Source organism: Pollachius pollachius (genome assembly GCF_949987615.1).
Source record: "Pollachius pollachius genome assembly, chromosome: 15".
NCBI classification, from domain to species: Eukaryota; Metazoa; Chordata; class Actinopteri; order Gadiformes; family Gadidae; genus Pollachius; species Pollachius pollachius.
Genome location: NC_136948.1, coordinates 13,710,474 through 13,737,326, shown reverse-complemented (window position 1 = coordinate 13,737,326; position 26,853 = coordinate 13,710,474). Strand labels below are relative to the sequence as shown.

Genomic DNA, 26,853 nt, shown 5'->3' with positions numbered 1-26,853 from the left:
TTAGAAACCAAAAAGTCACGTTAACTACATGGATGTAAACATCCGGTCGAGTTGGCGTCCATAGTTACCAACCGAAAACGTAAAATGTATTTTAGTAGCGTCTGGTTGAGTGGCTAAAACCCTCAAACAGAACTACTAGACAACAGCCAGGACGGATATGACGAGAGGCACTCTGGATCGAAGACCCCGGTCTGCATCGAGTGAGCGGCCGAGTAGCCGGGCGTCGAGCGTGTCCTCAGACGCACCTCAGGTTGTCAGCAGGAGTCCGAGCGGTCTTTCATCCCGCGACGATGCTCTGAGGAACGAGAACGCCAGCCCACAGGTAAAAATAAATAAATAAAGAGTATTGGCCTATATTTAACGAAGAGTATTAGCGCCATATGTGAATCATTTTGAATTCTGAGTAAAGTCAGAAATCTGAGAAAAAATGTGAATGTCAGCAGTCCGCTTAAAATATAAAATCACACGTGGCCCTAATCCTCTACCGTAGAAATCTTTACAGTAAACCATGTACAGGGATGTCCTAAAAGGCTTCACGTGAAAACTGCTCAACGAAGCAAATACATATTTAACTTTGATGTAAAAAATATAAAGAAAATCCAGCATCTACAGGCCCATATGAAGGAAAACAAAATATAAAATCTTCGATTTTTCTAAAATATTACTTTAAGGAAAGTCAGAATTACATGACGTTCAAAGCATTCGCACTCCATCATGAGGGCACAAATACTTTTTTTATTCTAAAGCGGTCAAATCCAGGCGAAAACGAAGGCTTAATGAGGCTGAATGACATAAAAAACATTTTATTCATTTATTCATTCCGCGATAAAGAACGTCCATCTGTACATTATCTTGACTATTCCATTTTACACCGAATATAACATGCGGTAATGCGGTAATTGACCAATCAAAATCGAAAATTCAACAGATTTTATATTGGTGGTTGCACAATCTTTTATTAGGTATCCACGATGACCTTAAACGATGATAACTACCTTGAGGATGAGCCAAGTACAAGCGAAAGCAGTCCCTTACAAAATCATACGGACGAAGGTTAGTGTACAGTAGGTAGACAGTCTCAAGTATCTAAGTTATAAAGAGAGGAAAGTATACCATTATTTTTACCATGCATGTGCCTAGCTGTATTTTCTCATCCCATGCAAGATCAACTTTATATATGTCCATTATATTTAAGTTTACAATTAGTATTCCCATATGGTTTATAGAGATCCAAAAATCAACCATAATGTGTTTTTCAAACATGCACATGTGACATTCTTTCAGATGCCAAGGCTATGCCTACTAACAGAAAACATAGGGATTGTAAAACTCAAGAAGCACTGGTTGAAATGGCCAGATTGGACCTTGTCTTGGCTGCATCTGAACTGAAGCTAAACCAGGTTAAGTTACAAAGGAAAGAATGGAGTCAAAAGCGTTGGAGCGAATACATGGTATGTAAACAAATCGTGGTTTTAAATAAGTTATTTGTCGCTAGGCCTCTTTCTCAGGTTTTGGCCTTAATTAACATACCCAAGGTAAATATCACAGCAACTACAAGGGCTATAATATGTAATCTTGATACCAAAAGAAAGAGGATTAGGGTTACAATAGGTTATCATCAAAGAGATTGATGTGAAAGTGAAATAATGAATGTGGACAAAACTGGGTCAGAGAGAATAGAGTTAGAAAGCAGCATTAATATAAGATATTATATACGCTTGAAATACATTTCCTGTTTTAGGGTGAATACCACCTAGCACTGGTAGCACATAGCACAACATCAAACCTGTTTCAATAATTGATGCTAATAAAGGGAAGTAGGGCCAAGATAGATAGCAAGGGTTGAGTAGAGTTAGGTTAAGCCTGAGACTCTAAATATAAACAATAAATTGAATGGAAACCATTTAACCCCTCTATTTAACGTCAGGGCAAATATAATTGAATGAAAAAAGCGGTCCCAAGATATCAATAGAGAATGTGTTCTGATAGAAGGCAATTTATAATTTTTTTAAGAAAAGGGGTCATGAAAAACATAGCCCCTTTTCTTACATGTTTATTATTTAGTTTGGTGTTGGAATTGTGTTTAATTTTGCCAGCATGAAGATTGATCCATTGAGTATTGAATCGTTCTAGGCTGTGTCACATGATGCTTTCTTAATTCTTAATCTACACACTGTCTGTGCTTAACTGTGTAAAGATATTGACAATCTGTGAAGGCTACATTTGTTCATCTGTAATTATAATTCATTTCACAAACACAAAATACCACATATCTTGCAAATACATTAAATATTTTAACTCTTTATTTTCATTTTTGGAATTGTTGTATATATTTACAGATTTTTTTTTCCACACAGATTGTTGATATTTGCATTCAGATTTCAGATGTATATACGTGTTGTCAATCTTTTCACACCAATAATATTGATACAAATCAACCCTATACCACCCCGATGGCAGAGTATACCAAGGACATATGAATCTACCGCCGAAGCTGAAAACACAAAGTTGTTTTTGGCACTGGAAGCACCTCATCAAGGTATGGATACTAATTGAAAAGTTTTCCTAAAATGTAATTTTTGTGTCATATTTGCCCCAAATAGATATTTGTGTTTTAATTGGAGATCTAAAAGTGGAGACTGTAAACCCATCTTTAGAACTCAACCTCCTGATGAGGTTGAAATAGATAAAAAAACAAATATGAGGAGCAAAGTAAGATTGTACAAATAGAACGCAACAGCAAGTCATAACACGTTTGAGATTCTGTCTAAAAATGAAAGTTTGGAACGCCTCACAGTGTTCTTGAATCAATTTAAACTTTTCTACACTTGATGGCGCCAGCAGCAAACGAAACCGCCACCTTGAGCTGGGAAGAATGCCCTTTACTTTTTATCCCTATAGGAAGTCACATTTCTAATGGTATTGACTATTAGATTCAGCTCTTCTGAATGCAGTCATCGAGAAACATCCAAACACAATCACGTTTTTGCAATGAGACAAACTGACATGTGTGCTGCTTCTCCTGTCTCTCCTCCTTTATTTCCAGATGTCAGCACTAGCTACTGGTAATCATCATTTTGTCCTATATTTTAAAGATGTATTTTCTGATAGGTAAAAAGAATATGACCCCTTTACCAGAGGAAGATGATTCTCCCCACTTCACCCCGATTGCCACTCCCCAGGGCAAGAGCAAGAAAGACTTTGTGAAGAGAAACATTGAGGTATGTCAATGTTTCCCAGAGGGCAGTGGGAGCAGTGCCTGAGTTCATCACGTGACATGGTACACATTTCTATTGCTGTTTGTTTTCCCCTCAGTGGTTGTGGAAATCTATATGTATGTATCATATGTCATGTGTTCCAGCGAACGCTAGATAGTGTAGACAGGTCACATATGGATGGATATATAGATTGATAGAGAGATAGAGTACCTTTGTTTTGCCCATGGGGAAATGTGTCGCAGCAGCAATTCACATAAATGACAAAGAACACACAGAACAAAAAACACAAACAATGAGGAAGGTAAAACGACAACACCATATATATATATATATATATATATATATATATATATATACAAAGACGGGAACTACTACTACTATTCTAGATCAAAATTGAATAAAAACTAGAATTTAAACATAATGGGGAGATATTTTGTGGGGAAGGGAGCTGAAATGATCCGGGAACTTCAGAAAGTGTGGGATGTGATGGGTGCCCTTCAGCCCTCTGTCCTTCTCATCGGTCCGTGGAACGTGTTAGCTTGCCGGGGACGCTGGAGGCCCTTATCGGATGACACCAGCGGAGAAGGAGCGGCTGGCTGAGCTCCTCAAGGAGTCCGACGAGGAAGAGGACTCCGCTCTCGGAGGAGCCGGCGACCAGGAGGTGGGCTGGCACGCAGTGCTGATGGGCAACATGTGGGGAAGGAGGAGCGCATCTCATTCTGAAGTTTTCCTGTACTCTTGTTCTTTCGTTGTTTTGTAATCCTTCCACTATGGCAAGGTGTGTAAGTGTGTCGTTGAAGAGCTTGAATGTATCCTTTGAAGGACTCTGTGGTGGTTTATTGTCTGCATGGGTTACTCTGTTTAGGTTGCAGGATGGAGCGGATTGAGGAGAATAAAGGAAACCGTGTGTGTTGGTACACGGCCCTTCAGTTAGGAGAGGTCTCTCACGAGACCCACCTCGAGCCAGCACACCGAATTACTATATATGTATATATTATATATATATAAAGACGGAAACTATTACAATTATATAATAATAGAATGTTAACCTCATGACAAGATATTGCTAGCTTGACGCAAAAACAAATCTGTCTGACGGAGGGAAAAGGAGAAAGGATGGGTCAAGGTGGGACCACCAACATCTTGCAAGAGAGCCCTCCCACCTGGAGGGCCTTGCTCCAACACACACCTCAACTAGCTTGGCGCACCTATCCATGAATACTTTTCCTTCTTCAACTCTTGGCTTAGCTGATCTCTCCCCTGGTGGCGGTTGAGTCCCCTTTGAAAGCACAGGGACGGAAATGACATTGGGAAGGTGGCGCAGGGTACTAGACCAGTACTAGTCTTGCATATGGTTGCGTTGGAACCCCAGTCAGCTGTGCCCACCCTTCGCCAAATCTGCCAAAAGACTTCTTAATGGCATCGCTCTATTTTTCAATGTTTTCCTTGACTGCTGAAGCAAGGCGGGGGCCCTTGTGGTGTCCAACACCAAACCGTCGAGAGTGCAGATGCTCTGGGTTCTTTTGTTGGCAAGAGGTTCTCTTCCTGCCTGCTGTTATCTCTCATATAAATGGCATCAACACAACAAGCCTGTATTTACGTCACGGCCCTGCAACTTGGCCATTAAAAGCCCTCCCTTCTGCGGACCCGTCTTAGACCTTGGCTAGAGTCGACACCAGACTTACCGTTCTGAACACTGAGGAAGGTAATGTCCACCAATTGCCTTGGTGTGAGTCACTTGGTGGTACAATGTTATTTTTTACAATTAAGTTAATTGCTCTTGAGATCTGACCAGTCCCCATAAAAGTCCCCACGAAAAGGTAATATAGTCAGGGAAGTTTTAGTATGCTTGGTCGGTGTTGCTCCGCTCTTAAACTTCTCCGATCTCTCCTGTGTCGACTGAATAGGCAAGCGCGCCCCACTTAACATCCAATCTATGAGGTTCACATGTGTAATAATGAGTAATATTCAGAGAGAAACAGAGCACAGATGAAAATTGGAACCTAGCCCCACTGCTGTGTTTTGATAATTGACATTTGTGCTTTCAGACTGCAGCCTGCTGGACCTCTGTGTCTCATTGATCACCATGTGATTCTGGAGGCCAGAATCGTTTGTGGCCAAACACATTTTGTTCCACTGTGGTTTATATTACACCATCTTTTAGCTTTTGATCTTAAATTCCTCTCACTCATTTTCTCTTTTGATCTACAGCAGCCATCAAAATGACTGAGGCATGAATGAATTGAATGGTCCGATTTGCCTTTTTCTTTTTTTTAAAGATCACAAAGTTTGACTTGAGTTGACATGTTGAACCTGGAATCCACAATGAGCTCTTGTGTTAGGTTAGCATGAGAAACTGACCACAGGGCCCTTATCACCAACAAAAAGGAAAACAGGCCTGCCATGAGACCTGCTTCGTGCCAAGGCCTTTTACAGACCCATTCGTAGCATCGCGCTGATGTCTCATCTTGGCTGGCCCGTGCAGTTGTGTCAGCTTCCTAGGCCTTCCTTTTGAGAGCATGCTCTGCACCAGAGGACTGTTACACAACTCCTACCTCACTGATGTAATCCCCCCCCCCCCCAGATGAGCTCATGGTCCACCCTCTGGATTCTCATGATAGATCCACAGCACCCATTGTGTGGAAGGAGCGATTGTTCAACTTTTTTTGCTGGTGCTTGGCAGCATGCTTGGCAGGCTCCGCGGCGTCATTATCGCTCTCGTTTCCACCATGCAGAGGAAGGGAATGCTGAGTAGAGGAGTCCGACAACGACGCTGTCCGGGGGGAGACGGCCATCGTGTGTTATACAATCAACGCTTGGTTGAGCAGATGGTTTGGTTATGCTCGGGTTCTGCCTGCCAGGAAAATCACCTTCTGTGTTCTTCCTTCTCTGTCATTCATTTCCAGGAGTTGTGTTTATTATGTTTATGGGTTGTTTAGTAGCTAGGTAGGTAGGTTGGCAGGTTGTTTGGTAGATAAATAGATAAGTTACTAGATAGGTTGGCAGGTTGTTTGGTAGATAAATAGATAAGTTACTAGATAGGTTGGCAGGTTGTTTGGTAGATAAATAGATAAGTTACTAGATAGGTTGGCAGGTTGTTTGGTAGATAAATAGATAAGTTACTAGATAGGTTGGCAGGTTGTTTGGTAGATAAATAGATAAGTTACTAGATAGGTTGGCAGGTTGTTTGGTAGATAAATAGATAAGTTACTAGATAGGTTAGCAGGTTGTTTGGTAGATAAATAGATAAGTTACTAGATAGGTTGGCAGGTTGTTTGGTAGATAAATAGATAAGTTACTAGATAGGTTGGCAGGTTGTTTGGTAGATAAATAGATAAGTTACTAGATAGGTTAGCAGGTTGTTTGGTAGATAAATAGATAAGTTACTAGATAGGTTAGCAGGTTGTTTGGTAGATAAATAGATAAGTTACTAGATAGGTTGGCAGGTTGTTTGGTAGATAACTTGGTAGGTAGGTATGTAGGTAGGTAGGTAGGTAGGTAGGTAGGTAGGTAGGTAGGTAGGTAGGTAGGTAGGCAGGTCGGTAGGTTGGCAGGTTGTTTGGTAGATAACTTGGTAGGTAGGTAGGTAGGTAGGTAGGTAGGTAGGTAGATAGGCAGGTTGTTTGGTAGATAACTTGGTAGGTAGGTAGGTAGGTAGGTAGGTAGGTAGGCAGGTAGGTAGGTAGGTAGGTAGATTTGTGGGTGGGTGCTATCTTAAGTGGATGGATGGATGGGCAGATACAAAGATGGACAGATGGATAAACAGAACAATCTTTTTCTATCCCTTTTCCACCGCTAGGGAGATCCATGTGTGTCGTCCTTTGCCACGAGCCACGCTTCCACCCTGGAACCAGCGGACCTGGAGCGCCAGAGATGCATCAAGTACCAGCTGAGCCTCCTCGGCCCGCTGGGCCCGGCGGAAGACTTCTTCCCCGTCTTCCTGACCGGAAGCGAGTCTGAGGTATGTGTACAGTGGCGCCCCTCCGCACCATGCCTGCTCTGATTTCACCCTTATAGGGTCCCCCATTAACTTCTCTTCCTATTCACCAGCCAGAGTCGCCCCCCCCCCCCCCCCCCCCCACGCTCAGGGTCATTAGGCCTCATTACAAGTTCAGTGCCGCGGGGTGCCGAGGGAAGTCTCCTATAAAAGCATTGGTTGTAAATTACCTGGCAGCCCCCCTCGCCGTAAAAAAGGAGAGAGTCGATCTTTGCAGTAATTTTGTTGCTGTAAACACAGTGTGTTTCCATAGGAGGAATTATAGGCTTTCGATGCATCATCTAGCCCTGGAAAGCTTTGTGTTGGATAAACTCATCGCTACATTGTTATACAATGTGGCTGTTATCAAGGATTACTCAGGCGAAGGCATTTTCAGACCCTATTCATGGCTACCATACCACACTATGGCCTTTGTATGTGGGAATACCTTGCTTGGGAGGCATTCTTTCCCAGATTCTCTGTTAGACTCTATTAAGCGAAGAATGTGACAAAGCACCAACCGTCAGCGAATTTGTATTTTCGACGATTTCAGCACCAATATCCAACATCTTAGCGGTGACTTGCGGCGGCATTAATATCAGCAAATATCAACAAATATCATAGGCTGCTATCGCTAACATTTCACATGAGAAGTGAGGGTTGACCCGGCAGCACCTCAGTCTTTGGCTGCACGGCCGTAGAAATATTAAGATATAGATACATAAATGAACGATTTATTTCAGACTCTGTTGTGGTCTTGTTCCTAGACGTGCGCTCATGTACTATCTCATTCCCAAACGTTATCTCACTACACATTCATGATCCAGATGGTAGACTTATCCTTGCCATAGATTGCCAACAAGAAATAAAAAATATGTTTTTTCCTGGAGTTGTAAAACGTTTTTTTCCTTTACAAGGACATTTTGTGAACCCAGGGTCCCACTTGAATTCTCCTGGATATGGTCAAGGAAAATCTGATGTGCCACGGGAATCTCAAACGACAGCACTCCATGTGTGATTTTGAACCCTGAAGTCATGTGCTAATTTCTGTTGCTTCATATCTCCTTAATTTATTTCATTCTGTGTACTGTCAATCTATAATACTATGTGGGTATGCTGTGTGTATACAATCGATTCATATAATTTATAAATTCTTCGTAAGGTGCTATAGGTTAGATGCAGGATGTAACATGGCTCTTGAAAAGCAATGTGTTGGGCCAGGCATAAACTCCACATAAACCATCCTGCATCTGTTCTGTATCAATGTGGTCACTTCTGTTGATCCCTCAAACAACCCATTTTCCACCCTTCTGTTTCTTTCCTCTTCGTTTCGCTAAAACTTCCCTGAAGGTCACACCTACCAGGCTTTCAAAGAAACTGCTATTTTCCCTGACTTAAATCATATTTCCCTCGTTAAGCCTACATTTAAGGCAAACTACGCTCGCGATAAATCAGGGTTTTTACAGCCATTTGGTCACTCTGTGCCTCTGTTGTGGGGAATCCAAAAGGTGATCGTAAAAAGTAAATGCATTTGTTATGCGGCGGCGACCTCTCTGCTCGGCAGCAGTCGCCCTCCTAATTGAAACCGTTTGCTTCGGTACTAGCGCCTCAACCACCTGCCCTATATACACGTCCACATCAAAACCAAGCGCTGGAGTAAACAAGAGGGAGTGTCGAGCGCTGGGGTTTCCAAGCCTCGTCTTGTGCCTGTGTGATTTAACCGTGGCACGAATCGCTCCGAGGTCGGCCTCACTGGAAGCGTCCTCTGGGTGCCTTCGCTCTGAGACGGATGTACTATCGCCGGTGACATGGAAAAGGTAGCGATTAAGCACGCTCCAGTGGGCACGGGGAGGATGAGCTGAGGCATAAACCTGTGACTCGAGAAATTTGGCTTCATATTATCTTTCCCCCCCGCCCGGCCCCGGGAAGGCCACGGTTGATGTGCAGGAGAAGTAAGCCATCAAGTCTGTGCGTACGCCTGTGTGCATTGACTTGGTCTGGGAGGGTGGAGTGAGTCTGTGAGGCTTGGCAGTGTAGTCTGGTGAGCACCACAGAGGAGAGGCAGCCATCCTCATCAGGACGTAATTACAGGGGTGGTAAAGGTGGAGGAGAGCCAGCTCTCGAACGGGCACAAGCCCTTTCATTTGGCAATATTAACACATGCACTCACTGCATTTACTGTCAGCTAAAATGACCGATTGGGTGTACTCTGCATTCGCTTATTATTTCACATCATGTTGCGCATAAGGATCTTGTTATTCTGGATGTGCGTTGGTTGGAACACATGTCGTTTACAATTTGTTTTGGTTGCAACAGGTGGATATATTCACCTGTTGCTGTTGTTCAAACTCATCTTAAAATGGAACTCTTGGCTCACGAAGAGCAGATGAGCAACAGAAATTTAGGAAGCTCACTTTGGCGGTTTTTCTTTTACGTTCTGTCTCTGATTTCCTTATTGTTAAGCACTGACAGAGGGACGGTTTTATACAAAGGTTAAGCAACAAAACCGCAATCACAATGATGTCGAACTTTCCTTATACTTATATCTAATTACCCTCTTCCACCAAGTTGTCTAAGCATGAGGCCCGCAGACTCAATAATCTCATCAGAGAGGCAGGTTCTGTCCTGAGAGTGGAACTTGAGGTGTTGGAGGGGTGGATGCTGAGGCAACTGCTCAGTGTTGTGGAGAATATCTCTCACCCCCTCAGAGACCTCCTGGGTGCACCAAACAACGCCAAATGAGGGCTTTTCTACTAGTGGCCATCATGCGTATATTACTTTTGAATATCATGTGCAACATTACTATTATTACCTTTTTCAATATCATTGCTAATATAACTCAATTTCAGGTGCAATATTACTATTCTTTAAGTTTAGTTAATTTTGTCATTGTAGTTTACTTATTTTACTAAATTGAACCTACTTTAGCCTATTAGGCACTGGTCTGAGCATTTACTTATTATAAACCTTATAATTATTACTCTATTTTTGTTTGCTTGTTTTTTTAGCAATATCGGGCATAATAATTTCCTTTGGGACACCTAAAGTTGCATCCTATCTTATCTTTTGTACATATTCCATCATGCCTCCTTGAACCTGGATGTAGTAATGTGCTGAAACACCCACCTTCAACTCCATTCCATGGCTGTTGTGCTTAAGGTTCTCAGCTGTCCCTTGGCACAAGTTTCATCCCCATCACTGCCTCAGAGTTCACTACTTTCGCACTCACTTTGTGGCTGAAATATTACAATGAGGTAAGTTTTTATGGATGCTATGATGTTAGTACATCTCGTAGTTGTAAAGCATCCATATGGTGAGTCACAGCCTATCAACCATGGGAGTGAACCTAACACAACGTGGCTGACAGATTAAATACCACATGCATAGTAGAGCACGTCATCGTACACATAAATCAGATATCTCTGTGAAAGCGAGTCTTTAGCCTTGTGTCATGCAAGCTAACGTGTGTATTATTAATCGTCTTCCACAGACTTGTCTTGTATCAATGTGAATCATATATACCAGATATGTTTAGCCTTATGTAACTGAAAGGTAAACGTTGATGTGAATAGTTTATGTACAGCTAAGAGTCAACAGTTTTAACTTTCGTCTCTCTTTGCGACAAATCGTGGACCTTTACTGATGGCTAAGACATATAGTCCTGTTTCAGGACAGGACATGATAATGAAAAATATTTATCACAAAAAATAATGATGTGACAACAGGAATCCTCGTCTCGCTTCAGGGAAAGACGTGTTGCCTAGCGTTAGCCTGCATCAAAAAGCACCTGTCTGACTTTACGACAGCGTGATGCTATTCTTGTGAATCCCCTCTGCCAGAGGAAAACGAGAGAAACATTTTGTCCCCGTTGTCCAGATAGAAACAGATATAAGAAAGAAGAAACTGTCCTTGGGTCTTTTCATTGGAAACACACTCGAAAAGAATCCACAAAACAAAATAAGAGTGAATCCGAGGAAGTCCTTTCTCCTGGTCTTCCGTCAATGATAATCTACTTAGCGTAGCATTGACATGCTAGTTCTATTAGCAGCAAAGCAAAACCTGATCTCATCCACCAAACAAACAGGGAAGAAATAAAGCGGTGTGTGTGTGTGTGTGTGTGTGTGTGTGTGTGTCAGGGCCGTATTAGCCTGGCCCTCCCTCTCTGCAGGACGAGGTCAGTCGGCTGGTGACAATTGAGAGCTCATGTAGTCATCTCGCGGCATCCCCGTGGGGTTATTTTCTGCGAGGATCGTGTGGTCCAACGGAATATACCACACCCATGCCAGCCCAACCCTGTAATCCTCCCAGTTCCCTTGTTATTGTGTGCTCATAAGTGGTGTTATCCCCAGATGCTGGAGTGTTAAGAGTGCTCCAGGGGGGGCGGCTGGCCGTGCAGAGTCTTACTCATCCCTTTTGTCGCGCAGGCTTTGAATAGGACTACCAACTTGACACTGTGTTATTTGTTACCCTACTTACTTACTAAAGAGTGTCTGACTGGACTTTCTGGAAGCAACAGTTTGCTAATTCCTATTATTTGTCTCCAATAAAATACTATATATATATATGTGCCATCTGGATACAACCACTCCACCACAGAAGGACGGTGGCATAATTGTGTCATTTGTTCTCATTGTTATCACCCCCAATGTGAGCACAGACTAGATAGCTGTGTGCAGCAGACATACGTTTGCTTTCATGCTGCTGATGCACCATCATTGTCCCAATTCTGGCTCGCTGACAATGTCCGCAACAAGGTGGGGGGGAACGAGCATAGAATTACGATGGCCTTGTCCATGTCAAGGCAAACTTGCTCTGACACTAATGTCCCTTTCACAGCTCACTTGCGTCACGGCGCTCGCCACAGTGTCCGTCATAGCCCCGCAGCCGCATCACAGCCTGTGAGTCCCACGTGCACTACGGTGCAGGCTTGCAGTCGTGCTTGCAGTCGTATTGGCAGTCGTACCCTGGGTCAGGTCAGGTCAGGTCAATCGGGGACTCTGAAGATTGCTTTATCTCTTGCTTACTTCTCATATGATGCGCCATGTAAGGAAATTCCGGTGGACCCTTTTCGTGCCGTCTTTGAATTCCCGTTGCCAATGAAGATTAAAATGTGACGATGGAGGAAATGCATAAATATTTGTGTGTATGGTGTGAACTGCAATATGTCGAGCTCTAGTTTGAATCCTTCTCACGATTGGCCAATCTGTTATCGGTTAGGGAGAAGCACCCAATCAATCACGACAGTGTTATTTGTGGAAATCTTTGTCACGTAGGATGCCGGACTCGTGCTCGTGCCGTCACCGGCGAGGTTCGGAGCGGGGCAAGCAAAGTGCAAAAAGATGCTTGGAGGTCTTTCATGTCCAGATGCTTTGAATAAACAGTGGAGATGAAGTAGTGTTATTCTCAAGCTCTCGATGTCCTGATTTTTTGACTGGTGCGTCATTGTCTGGCAAAAGACAGTGGCCACTCAATAATATTAGCAGGGTGCAAAAGAGTATTCCTGGATAGGATAAGATCGAGTAGACTCCTTGTGACCTTTGGAAAGGGGAAGGCTTCTGTGCAGAGGGTTAGGGTTGGGATAGCAGGCATCCAAAACATTAAAAAAAACAATGATAATCACAATTGAATCTTAATAGCTTGAGGATGCATAACCTGAGGCAGATCAAATCTCTACATTTAATTTCTTTCCAATTTTCGAAACGACGAAATACCGAAATACCGGAAACGTATATACCTGGCTGCGCATTAGTATGCACTGTTGGTTTGAAGGATGTTTGATAAGGTGGAAAAACGACATCAACCAGATCACCCGAATGAAAAGCTATCATAGAATCCAGATGACCCACAAGTAAATCACCTAATAGTACAGGAATTTCCAGCAGACACCAAGCAGTTGTCCAGGAGGACAAAAGCAGCCTAACCAGAGCAGAAAGGGACAGCTCGGACCTAGTTGACTCTCTTATTGAAGAAATGCTTAGACTTTGTTCTAGATAGGTATGCTCTCATTTGCATGGGAGACGGTAAAGTGCTCTTCTCACTTGTGTGGAAACTATCCCGCGCGTTTAGCACCCCTGCTTCTGCTCATAAGTGAATAGCAATGGATCCAACGGGCAAGGCATGAAAGTCTGTGGAAGGAGAACGTTGAAGGAAGAGAAGGCCTCCCAGGGACCGCCAGGAGCTAGCTCCTGACTCACTCACCGTGGCGCTCTTGCAGGGCCGTGCTCGGGGCTAAGCATGCGTGCACACACAGTCCTTGGCAGACAGCCCGAGTCCACGTGGCACAGCCAGATCCTACTACACTATGCTTCACATTCGCAGAAAAGGGCAGAGAGAGAGAGAGAGGGGGTAGAGAGAGAGAGGGGGAGAGAGGGAAGAGAGAGAGAGAGCGAGGAAGAGAGAGAGGGCTAGGAGAAAGAGATAGATAGAGATGCATAGAGATGGATAGAGATAGATAGAGATAGATAGAGAGAAAAAGAGAGAGAGAGAGAGAGAGAAAGGGAGAGGGGTGAGAGAGAGAGAGAGAGAGAGAGAGATAGAGAGAGAGAGAGAGAGAGAGAGAGAAAGAGAGAGAGAAAGGGAGAGGGGGGAGAGAGTGAGTGAGAGATAGAGAGAGAGAGGGGGGTGGAGAGAGAGAGTGAGAGAGATAGAGAGAGGGGGAGAGAGAGATAGAGAGAGAGGAGAGTGATAGAGAGAGTGAGTGTGAGTGAGCGACGACTCACCCCAGTGAGTCAGCGTGGTAGTCTCACTAGCTCTTTTTGTTTCGTCAAAGTACTCCCAGCACCGGCCTCCTCCTGTCCAGTGGCTGCGACAGAGATCCTGTCCAAGCGCCATCAACAAGACTTAGTGTCTGCAGACACACGGGATTGTATAGTTGATTGGATTCACCAGAGGAATAAAAAGCATTTTCCAGTCAAATGAATAGGAAAGGGAAAGAGAAAAAAAATACCAGAGCTGCAGTTAACTGTCAACAAATTATAGCGGACCCTGGCAGTAGTAAAGAAGCTTTCCTTTCCCATAGATTTTTCTTTCTTTCTTTCAATCTTTCTCGGGTTCCTTCTGCGGGTTGTACTTAATAGGGGAATCAGTGTAACAGATTGGTATTGTATGATGTGACGGTCCATGGGGCTTTCAAGGACAACTCCATCGCAGCGAGATATGGCCGAGATACCGCCCTGAGTGGCTTGTCGTGAGTCTTTCGACGAGGGCATGGAACACTGTGTCTGCTAGCCCTTGTAGTTGTTTTAACCTCAATCTGCCAATGCTACAGTCATCCCAGAAGCATTCGACACCCAGAAGCTCTAGGTAGGAAGCAAACAGCGGGGGTGGGAAGCAACCGCCGTGGTCACAGTCACACATAAATAACAAACACTCCACAGGCCGAAAGACGGACATGGGAGCCTCTCTCTCTCTCTCTCTCTCTCTCTCTCTCTCTCTCTCTCTCTCTCTCTCTCTCTCTCTCTCTCTCTCTCTCTTTGTCTCTGTCTCTCTATCGGTCTCTCTCTCTCTCTCTCTCTCTCTCTCTCTCTCTTTGTCTCTGTCTCTCTATCGGTCTCTCTCTCTCTCTCTTTCTCTCTCTCTCTCTCTTTGTCTCTGTCTCTCTGTCGGTCTCTCCTCTCTCTCTCTCTCTCTCTCTCTCTCTCTCTCTCTCTCTCTCTCTCTCTCTCTCTCTCTGTTGTGTTTGCTGTTGCTGGGCTGTGGCTAGAGAAGGCATCTGCACAGGGGAAATCCAGCTGTTGCATTTGGCTAGAAACTAGTAGGCTACATAACGCGTCCCACTTTGAAGTGCAGAGGAATCTCAGACCCCAGGCTACCACGACTCACTCAGTGGCTCCCTCCGCTGTCTCATGAGGATGATATAACAGATACCCTCTGACAGAGGATTAGCCCCATGAAAAAGCCTAAAAATGTTTCATATTTGTTATTGAACATGTCCAAGGAAGGCTTTCTGCTTTGGCATCCTAATTCCTATCTGGGATTTGTACATTTTGTGTTGCGTTATCCAAGATGTAATTTGGAGATAGGTGTCACCAGATTGAATTGCTTGATCGTCAATGAAGTGTTTGAAGAATTGTGCAGTCGTCATCCTCTCTGACTTGTCTCCCAAGCCTAACACCTACTTGTACCACTCATCCTATGCAGAGGTTCAGCAGCCAGTGTACTCTCTCCTGGGTAGGCAGAACTCCAGGTTTGAAAGGCTAAAATAGTCTTGGAAGATGAATCGTGAATATTGGAATGATGAGACAAGAAAACAAGAAAATGATCGGTAGCTGATTTCGAAAGGAATTTTGCGGTGAAGTTACTTCCCCAATTGTTTCACTGTCAAAAAACCTGCATAAAAATATTGGCAGTTTTAAATGTCAGCTCCCTGGCATAGGCTGAACGCACACCATGGACTGTAGTTTAGACCTACAAGCTTGCAGGGAAACAGACATGCATTCATCGCAAACTCATGAACAGACTGTGGCAAATAATTCTTGGAACCCTTATTCTGTTTGACATGTTTTGCATACCGAACGGATCAAAAGGCTCGTTGGAGACCCGTTTGGGACTCAATGATCCAATGCGTTTATTGAAGATCTGCAGCAACACGCCAAGCAGCTGCACAGCGGAGAGCCAGTCATGGGAGATCTTGGCCCCTGTCTGGAGAACCTGAACTCCTGTCCCACCTCGCATTGGAGAGTCACTCTGTCTGACCCGGCGAGTTCTGCCTGTCACACATTCCAGGATAATAAAAGTCAGAGCGATCCACCACCAAGGAGCGATATAAACGTAATACAGACTGTGTGTCCCTGAGCAAGGCACCTCACCCTAACTGCTCCAGTGCAAGGCCATGCAATGTGCATAGTTGACAGTGCCACCGGTGTGTCTGAATGGGCGAGTGTTAGGCAATATTGTAAAAGGCTTTGAGTAGCTACTGGTGAGACAGCGCTATATTAATGCAGTCCATTTTCGTTGCCCATTTGTGATTGACTGGTGTCTATTTGTGCATGCTAATGCCTTAGTGAACCGGTCAGAGATATTAGGATTTTAGACTATATTAGAATATAGAATGTCTTGTTCATCTTCAACGTATTTAATTATGGGATGTTAGCAACGTTTTTGCATCAGTTTTGCAGAGTAGCTCCAACGAATCTTAATGGAGCCACCCATGCACCCCTAAGGAAATAATACACAATCCTTGATCTTTGGTTTGTATAAAACTCTTCCTATCTGCGGGGAGTTCCATACAGTTGGAAAACAAAACGTTCTTGATGTTCAAAAGTAAGGCAATCCTGTTTCATTTGAAGCTGCCGTTCTGCATAGGATAAACTCTGTCATGTAACGTACTGGTCATGAAACATGCAATCTCTACCATTCTGTGCATTTTAAACGGCTGTCTTCATTTTAAATTGCATTTGATGGGAATAACAGGATGTCTATTTAGCATGTGTGGCCAAGCCGTACCGTTTAAATACAAAATACAGCAGTGGGCAAACCCCGATTTATAAATGGACTGCGGGCTTTGACGGGGACTTCACATGATATTCCCATGTTCTGCCTATGTTGTGGATGACGGCGAGGAGCTCGAACCAAGGACACCGTTCCTAAGCATTTCCAAATAAAATAAATAACATTATATTTTTGGAAGCGTGCACTTAGTGGTGAAACGGGTGGTGAGTAAAGCTAGACTTTAATTCTTATTTTGCCTGGTAGGTACGCGGCTCTTCTCACTCTGACCCACATCAGGGAGCCTCCACCCTGGGGCCCCGGTAAGGTCCGGGGGGGGGGGGGGAGCTCCGAGAGCCTGGATGAGTGAGTCCCTAGAAAAAGAGCTCTAATGACAACCACTTAAAAGAGACTTCAGATGGAAGCTGTCATCTGGGCTCTGCCTCTAGGTGAGGCCACACGCACTCCCTATAAGCTTCTACTTTTTTTTCGGGGAAAGGGGGCGGGGGTCGAGAGGAGGTTTGGAAGGAATCCCAGAAACGGGAGGTCAGCAGTTCTTGCTGTATTCGGCAGGAGTAGGAAAGCTACTAATCTGCAAATGTTTCCAGTGCGACAGTGCAGCCGTGTCTTTTCATTTGCGTCGAAACATTCTGTTTGTAGTACCATGTTATTTGATGGTACACATGCAACCTTACTTTGCGTTTCTTGCCGTGGGGGGAGCTCCATGCATGCCTTTTACTCGACCACTGGCCAATTTGCTGAACCCTCTTCCCCTGCCCGGAGATCCACCAAGATTACATCCTACCGTGAATGTGTCAAAACCGATTTAAGACATGTAGTATTTATGTTAAAAAACATTAAAGAGATTCAGCCGGCTCAAGTAAACCGCCGTTTGCTTGTAAGTAAGACTTCATTGATATGTCTAGATTTAATGAAATATCCATCCATTTCAACATTATTAGATCATGCATAGGCCTGACTGGCACTTATGCTAACCAAAATAGTTGGAGAGTCTAACCGCATGGCACTGGATGGATGTTGAGAAAACAACCCTGTGGTTGGCAACATCCTCTCCAGAGCTGGTTTCTGGCCCGCGCTGGAACCTTACAGCCTACAGTCGTGTATTTATAGAGGTCAGAACATATAGCATTAGCCCTGGTCATCCCCTGGTCAGCGGACAGCACCTGTCCTGTCTGCCATGTGTCCCACATCAGGACGTGTCAGGAGACCAACGGAGGGGTAGGCGGTGTGGTGGACACATGTCACATATTAACCTCATGTCCCAGGAGATCCTAGCTTCCACGGAGAGAGAGGGCCTCCTGGGTACGACTCACCTGGCTGATGCTGCAGGGGCGGCTTAGCTCAGGAGGAAGAGCAGGTCACTGGGAACCAGAAGGTTGCTGGTTCAATCCACGTCTCCTCCTAGCTGATCGTCGAGGTGTGCAAGAAACCTAACCCTGACTGCCCAAGACAAGCTGGCCGTCGCCTTGCAAGCTAGATAAAAGTGTCTGCAAAATGTCTTAAATGTAAATGCTGCCCGATTAGTGGTTTGCACCATGTGAGGCGCCTGCCTTGTCTCTTTGTGTCAGGCCACTGGATCGGACGCCATCTGGGGGCTCGGCGGGGAAAGCTGGGCCAGCAGTAGATGTGCAGTGGACTACCTGAGGAAAACGACAGCGGGTGAAGCCTCATCTCCCAGGGACACAATGGCAGCCGAAGGCGTCAACCCAGTGAGTTCAAAGTGGCTTGATTCATGCGCATACACACACAAAACGCATGCACACTTGCACACGCACACACTTAAATATTTTCTGATGTGAGTCTCTCTGTTTTCCTTGCTCCCCTTGCTCCCCTTGCTCCCCTTGTTCACCTCGTTGCTCACTCTCACTTTCTCTCTCACTTGCTCACTTTTTATAGCTCTCTGCTATCATTCTCTGGGATTCAAGCTCCACACTTTGCCTTGGAGACTATTGGACAGAGTGTGTTTTAAGAACCTATTTAACTGGTTTAACACAAAACTGGCAAGTCCTGAACTCCCCCCCCCCGAAACCAGGTTCCCAAGGACACGAGAGAAGAATGCTTTAAGTCAAAAGCCAACGGGCCTGGTTTCTGCACCTAGTGCCGCTACTGGCTAACACTATTGTCAGGAGAAGGGAACTACTCGAGCCATTGGTTTTATGGTTTATAAAGGGCAGCCCCAGCCGACCGTGCCCACTATACCAGAGGACACCTGCTTAATGCGGACCGGGTTGGTTGGAGCTCAACACCGAAATAACATACAAGCCACAAGGTGATGTCATCACACGAATGACACATTTAAACTTAAAAAAGGCTCCCCTTCTCACACACTGCGGAGGTGATAAAACATTCAAAGCGCTTGTCACACCCATCCATGAAAGGGCAGTGCCAGGCAACGGATTCGCCATAATTAGAACAAAACAAACAAGTGGATGACCCATTTTTGGTTAATTAACTTTAAACTTTTTTAAAGTTTCAAGAAAGCATAATGATGATTGCAAAACATCAAAACCAACAGGCTAACCACTGGTGCTGCTAGACACAAATTACACCCCTCTGTTTCTCTGGGCTTTATGTGTGTGCATGGGGCCGCAGGATTTTATATGTCACTATCAGTGCATGCCGAGCTGCCAGCAAGGGTCTGCAATGTAAACACACGCTCTGTGTATTATCAATGAGTTTGAGGCAGCTTTTGCGGCCGGGAGCACATTTAATGCAGTGGAATTTTTCTGGGAGCACTTTCTGAGACATTTTCCCACAGCCCTGACAGGCTACAAAGAAATCCACTTTGCCGAATGCACTCTCTTGTCTTGGTGTGTTCACACGATCGTAGCCTATCCTCCATAAGTTTCTGTCTTTGATTTCTATGAAAGACAGACACTATGAAACTGTTCATAAAAAGGTATTGAATGACCTACTATTCCAATGAGGATATCAATTTAATCTAATTCCTCTTTTATTGAGTTGCAAAATTTTTGAAGACACTGTCTTCTTTTAATTATTATAATTAGGTTACATAAACATATGTGATTACTTTTAAAGGGCTATTGTTAGCGTTAGCTGTCATTGCGACATTTTAAGACTTATTTTCATTTGAGGGCGACCACCTTAATAAAGCTCTCTTCTCTCTGTGAGGACTCATAATAGTGTTATGCCTTTCGTTGCCATGTTTGAAGACAATGGTTTCCAGCAGGCTTTGTCAGGCGAGGCTACAATGTATTTCAGATGACACTTGTGAGGGAAATACCAAATATTAACTCGGGGACATACCAGGCGTAACTGCGAGCGGAATGAAAAATATGTCGACAGATTATGGACCTCGTTCAAGTCTCTTGTGTTTATAAAATAAGAACATTTTAACTTTGGATAAATACCACTCCCAGCTACCGGCGACAGATGGAAAGGTTTTACAGCAGGAGGGGAATATATTATGTTTAGTCTGGACTGCTGCTGAAGTGTAAAAGTTAAAATGAAAGACGGAAAATGTGAGTTCAGTTGGCCTCCTGAGGTTGTTAATGTAGTTAATGTGGTTGAGTGGCGATTTGCCTTCCCCCACTTCCCTTGGTTCGTGTTCGAGCCAGGACTGCTTTTAAAGTGATCCAATGACATCCACCTGATAGCCCTACCTGATTTACTTCTTTGCTGTGATTTATCCTCCGAAACTCAGCTGTTGCGTTGGATTCAGATCTGAGGCCAGCGGTGCATGCACGTCAAACCCCACGTTGGCCCGGGTGCCTGAAATATTCCCGCTCTTAACTCAAGGGCCTTCCTCTGCCAAGGAATCTCTACCCCGGATTTTCCATTGTTTGCTGATCGCTTATTCAGTGCGTAAGCAAACCAATGGCTTTTATTGTTCCAAAGCTGGTTATAGTCCTGACACTGTAGAGGTACAGGTAGATACAATACAGATCCAGATTCAGATTGTCATTGACTGTGTTTGTCTTTTGTCAATCTATTTTGGTTCTGTCTAACACAATCTAATGGCCCCCAGAATGAATAATAAAAGTGTTTTGTAGTTTTATTTTTGGCATCCAGCTCATCTGGTGTAATGGATCCTCACCAATTGATCTGTTACTGTTGATTCTGCAATCGTAGGCACTGATGGACAACAACGGGGTGCAGACAATGCTTTTAAACCCTGTGGCAGAGCACTGCCAATGTAATTACACCAGTGTGAACAATGATCTCAGGATTGTTCTTTGAATGATGATGAAAAGAGCAGGATTTATAAAACCAGACAGAACCTTTTCAGCATCAAGCCATGTTTTCATGTGGCCAAATCCGATGGCATTCTCTTTATAGCTACACACACTTGAACACTTTAGCATGTCAATATGCAGCCTGAGAATGACGGGCCTCCTGTTATCTCTGTGTACAATCAAAACCTTAAAACCGTAAAACCGTATTTCTCCCTTATCTTAACGGGATTGAAAATGAAGAATGTGTTGTGTACTAATCAGTTTGGGATGTTGTTGCCAATAAGATTGTAGAAGATCAATCGTTGCATTTAGGGAATGCCTCGTCGCATAGCAGAGAATCAAAATCCACTTCATGTGGGAAGCCAACCATGGAAGATTAAAGCTTGCAGAAAAGTGGCAAGTTCACTTTTCAGACTTTATTGTGCTGCCAACTTTCCAGTTGTGCAACACCTTTCCCACTGCAGACAATGTGGTCTATGTGGCCACAGCAGTAAGGGAGACGTGGAAAGGAAGGAGGAAAACAAGGATTCTCCTCTCAGTCTTTCTTAGCCACTTAGACCACTAGAGTTTTCATTTTCTGGGACAGCTAATATAGAGTATTTATGGTGCATGAACCACTGATTAACTTACGGACATTGTATGATGCCTGAAATGGCGAATATGGGTTGGCAGTCTTTAGTCTCGTCATGGAAACGTTATGCGATACGTCTTAACACTGTGTAATATTTCTCAACTCTCCTCCCAGGTAACATGTATACTCTCAGCTTTTACCGGATTTAAGTTCTCCAGCATAAGAGAAGGATCTGAGTCAGCCTCCGAAACAGCTCTCCCGTGGGTTTTGAGGACCATGATCATGTCCTTTGACACCATCTACTGATACTATCACAAACCCACTCCTTCCTTTGGGTTTCATAACGAGCAGTTGTCTCAAGCCTTCTCCCCTTCACACAATGCGGTTATGGATACAACCGTATAATTCATAAAGAACACACTGCTGACTCACCCTGCACTTCGGCTTGTGCACAGGACTCTTAATCTGCGCAGGGCATTGTCCGCGCGACGAACACAATCCCTGCCATTGTGACCAGCGCTCTGGCTTCCTGCCGTTCGGCGGCTGAGTCAGGCAGCTATGAGACTGAAGTCTCACCCTGTTACTTGAGTGGCCCACGCTGGCGGGGAAATGGCCCTGAACCCTGGGACCCTGAAGAGCAGCCGGGACTGGCATGGCGGGGTGGTCCGCACTGAGACGTTTGGCTGGAGGGTGGGTGTGGACGGAAGGAGCTCCAGTGCTGTCATGCTCGTCTCCCAGAGATGTGACAGTGAGGAGCCCTTACGCGTCTTGGGACATCCCACCCTGCTGTTATTGTGGAACCCCTCGGAGTCCCACTGACCTAAGTGTTGCTAGCCTATGATTAGTACTGCTTGCTATGGCAACATCATGAATCTAGTCTGACTTGGTGGATTGGTACTAATATGCTACTATAAAAGGTTTACAGAAGGTTCATAACACATGAAGTAGGAAGCTGGATTGTGAGGTGAGTTTGAATCATATTTTCCTCCCGCACACATGGAAATGCAAAATGTTAAAAAACCGACAGATGTATACGATAAATGCCTGCTGAAAAGGTTATGTCTGGGTCAAGCCGGCGTAAGGCGTGAGGCAGGTGGTTTGAGGTACGGCACAGAGAGCATCTGGAGCTTCCTGGAGCCAACCCAAGAACCTATTGAAAAAAACCCTGGGTTAAAAATGGGCCTTAGAGGCGATTTGTCGAGATTTAAGCTTACAAATCCAACCTACACCTCAACAAGCCACCTTTTCACATTCTCCTTCTGAAGTCTTTTAAGGTCCTTCAAGGACACAGGTCTCCATCTCTGTGCTGAGGGGATTTACCGCCCGATCCCGACAGGTCCGGTGTGTGGTATTGAGGGGGCGATTATGGATTCACCACCTCCACTTTATATTTCACATGTTCCTGCTAAAGGAACTATGGCTGGGATGGATGGCGACAACCATCTCCACACACACAGCTGCACGTTACTCTCTTTTCCCCTGGGAGGGGTTTAGATTAGATTTAAACCACTTTGCTCTGGTGTAAATGTGCTAAGAGGAACAGCGACCAATGTTGAAGAAAGTGCCGGCTGGCGAAGTTCTCCGAACTCTCGCCTGGTATCGGCCTAGCAGTGTTTTACATGTTCCTAATGAGGCCTGACGTTCCTATCCCAGTGATAACATCATGAGACCAAGGCAATGCCCAGAAAACCCCCTCAATCAAGCGAAGCCTCTCTCTTGTCCATGTTTCCATTGGAAGGCAGTTCTGTTATCTGCACTGGTTTCCATCTAGACATCAGTGCTGCCGCTGACGCCTGGCTCAGGGGAAATATAAAGTGCCTGAGAACTGCTCCCACACTTCTGACGGAAAGGCCGTAGGAGACAGACAGACAGACAGACAGACAGACAGACAGACAGACAGACAGACAGACAGACAGACAGACAGACAGACAGACAGAAGGCAGTTGAGCTCACCTGAACTCAGACGCCTAGTGACACGGCGGTCTGCAGAGCAGTGGTGCATCAGAGGCCGGCCAACTTTCACGTCTGACCATCAAATTTCAGGCCATTAAAAATGTGGGATCTTTCTTTTAAGGTCTCTCTCTCTCTCTCGCCCTCGCTCTTGCTCTTCTCGTCACATGTAGCCAACATTATGGTTCTCTCCCTTTATCCCTTATGCGGGTCATCTGAAGTTCATTATGAACCTTTCTCTACATCGAGACACTAGGGTTCAGCGAGTTGTCCCCTTTTTTTATTGCCTCAATCTATAAACACACAAAACATTGACTCTGCATTTTATGTTTTCATTCCAGTTGTATCGAGTTCTGCTGAGTGTGAAACATTCCAAACTGCATCCATTAAATCATAGATAATGCATGCTTTCACAAATGCACAGCCACAATTCCGCAGGCACACACACACACACACACACACGCATGCATGTCGGTTGATACACCCAATTTTACAGGGCCCAGATAAGAACCTCCTACAGCGACTCCTATACCAACCACATGTGCTGCTTTCATCTCCGGCGTCCTATTGAAAGGTATTGAAAGGTCAGGTCTACAGACAGGAGAGCCGTTTCAATGAGCCCCACAGATGGGGAATGGGTGTGTGTCCATAGCCCCTTATCTTCTGCAGGGCCGGGTGGAAACAAAGGCCTGCAGTGTGGAGAACATCAGCGCTCGTAAAGAAAAAGGAAAAACACAGTAATACCTTGGATGTAATGACCCAAAGAGTATCATTAGGTTTGAGAGGATGTCTTAACGTGGGCATCTCAGTGTGAGGGCGATGGAGGAGGTAGCTACGGGCAGGTGGGGGGGGGGGGGGCACCCGGGGCTAAGGGGTGCATTTGTTGTCAATGCAATTCTCTCAGCAGGGATTGGAGAAAGGCCATAAACATGTTCGAGGAAAATATAGTGCTTCTAGAGAAGGCCCTTGAGATGACAGCTTCTAGTGAGGGAAAAAGCCTGGGCTTTGTTTCCAACCATGTTCTTGCGTGGGTCAGACCACTGGAGTCCAGAACGATGACACAGGGCGGTCTGGACCACGCCAGGAGTTCAGTCGCAGAGCGGTCTCGGAAGCCGTTGCGTAGCGTTTACGAGAAGCACTGAGCTAACTCGATCAGAATCGTGACGGCCCGATACCTAATAGAAACATGCTCTTCTCTCTAACACTCGCTCTGAACCGCGTTTTTCAGTCGGCGCGCTGCTATTACTCACACAGATGAATTAAAAGTCTCCCTGGTTGTCCAAATAAACCCAACAGCAGATTTTGTAAGGGGTGGGTGCCAAAAAGATAAGTCAAAATCCCAGGAACGACTCCCAGGGGATAAATATTGACGTTGGAATTACGGAAAGCCTGTCCTCATCCTAACCTAGTTTTGGAAAAGGTTGGCTCTCCCAACCCTGAATTCACATGAAGTCCCTCAAGGATCCGCGAGGAAGGATTCTGACTTCTTCAGCAAATGAGAAGAACAAAAAAACACGGTTCCGTCCAGCTGGAAGCGTTTCAGGCAATTCAGGGAATAGTTTTTAGCTCGTTAGAACCCACAGGACGCAGTCCAACTCTGCACAAAGAATTCCACATGAGGGTTTTTAGTAGCATGAAGTAGCATGAAAGAGTTTTATGCTACTTCCAGCTTTATAAAGTTATGTGCAGCGGGTAGTTAAAATATAAATATACAAAAACGTGTCTTCATTGGTCTATTAAATAGTTTGGTGACATCATTCCAGAATGTTTGTGAATTGGGCGTTCCCTGTCCGCTAATGTGTATATCTTGCTATACAAATGTTTATATGCTACTAGTAGCCTTGTTTAGAGGGATAACCACGCCCCTTTCTCGAGAGCTTGTGCACTTGTATCTAAACCTTGCATGCACGTCCGTTCTCCCTCAACAGCGCATTAGTGCAGAGCAGCTGCGTTCCCTGTTGGAAGAGGCTGAGCAGTGTCAGAGGTCTCATCCTCGGCCTCCCATCTCCAAGGCCAAGCTGGCGGCCCTGCTCAAAGACCCATACACCACCAGCTTCTCCCACAGCGGCCCGTTCCCCGCCGACGACTAACTGCCGCCAGAGAGGATTGTGGGTCTCTTCTCAATACATCCCTGTACACACACCAATGGCCAAACAAAATATATGCATGCAGACGCATCCGCGCACATGCACATGCATTTAATAAAGTTTGTTCAGGTCGGTTTTTTGTGTTGTTTCAATCCCTAATACACTTTGTTCACGTACATTTTTTGTCAATCCCTAATTAACAGTACAAACAAAAATGAATCTTGTCCCGCCTGTGTTGTGGGTGTGGTGGCACACCATTTCGTTCTTCTTCTCCGTAATTGTACCACTTGCTCCTGTAAGTTTCATACAACATTTGTAACGCGAGTGACAAGAAAAGATAACTTTCTTCTAATGTTTAATTAGAAAACAAAAAATTATATCAAACGCAGGGTCAAAAAACGGTGTTGCTTCCTATAGTATCTGACTCCAAATTAACCAAAGTTAGGTCCAACCGTAGTTAATACTAAACAGTGACGTCATATTTATAAAATCAGAAATACAAAATATTGAACCTTGGTTTGAACATCAAAATATTTTATCATCTATACATTAGTAAATTATTCATTTTAAACGTATATAAACCTTGTAAATAATAATACAATCATCATTACCAATAATTAATTGTTTTTAACTAACTTATTATTATAAATCAATTAGTTCCTCTTTGGCTCCTACAGTTATTTTTCCTTTTATATGCGTTAAGGGCGGTGTATTCATTAGGGATGTCTTATTTGAACGAGAACAGCAACTTTGTTGTCCCCATCACAGCAGTCGAAGAGAGAACAGGACATTCCTCTCACGTACTGCACACCACACTGGAACACAAGCGCTGTGTGTGAGTCCTTATGTTCAGGGTCTTGACAGACCGACAGACCAGATCGACAGACCATGTTTTTTTTCTCTTTCTGAGAAACAGCAAAGCTCGGTTGAACTCCTATTACGCAAGGCCTGCCCCCAAATCCCTGCCCCTATAGGTGATGAGATTCAGGGTTGAATTAAAGTTGTTTATAAGTTGCAATACATCTCACTCTCATCCATTTTGGTAAGCAAGCAGGTATAATGGAAAGTGATGGAAGGAGAAGATTTTGGGGTTTGAGTGCTCAGTGCGATGGGCTCTTCTGCACCTGGTTGACCTGTGAGCAAAGCTTATTTATTTTCTCTCTCTTGGATTCCTATCGGGCCTGCTCTCTCTCTCTCTCTCTCTCTCTCTCTCTCTCTAAATAACAAACAAGCAAGATAGGTGAGGTTCCATGGCCTAAACGAATACGTAATTTTAACTGATCCTCATTATTTGAGATGCCATATCATATACATTATGAATACCAGAGGAGGAACTACAAGAAGTGCTGCATGAGCAAGTTTTTAGAAACAACTGAGCAGAGTGCGGCGTAGCTGTGTAGCCTCTGTT

At 44.5% G+C, this 26,853-nt stretch overlaps 1 protein-coding gene across 1 annotated transcript; it reads left to right on the top strand.

Moving 5' to 3' along the window:
* Nucleotides 1–157: 157 nt before the first annotated feature.
* fsip1 (fibrous sheath interacting protein 1) lies at nt 158–25,448 on the top strand (the record flags this gene model as incomplete). Its single annotated transcript, XM_079752136.1, has 9 exons — nt 158–322; nt 963–1,053; nt 1,285–1,451; nt 2,461–2,539; nt 3,112–3,221; nt 3,757–3,879; nt 7,018–7,179; nt 18,210–18,350; nt 25,287–25,448. 9 exons carry the CDS (start codon nt 158–160, stop codon nt 25,446–25,448), a joined length of 1,200 nt encoding a protein of 399 aa, XP_079608262.1.
* Nucleotides 25,449–26,853: the final 1,405 nt, after the last annotated feature.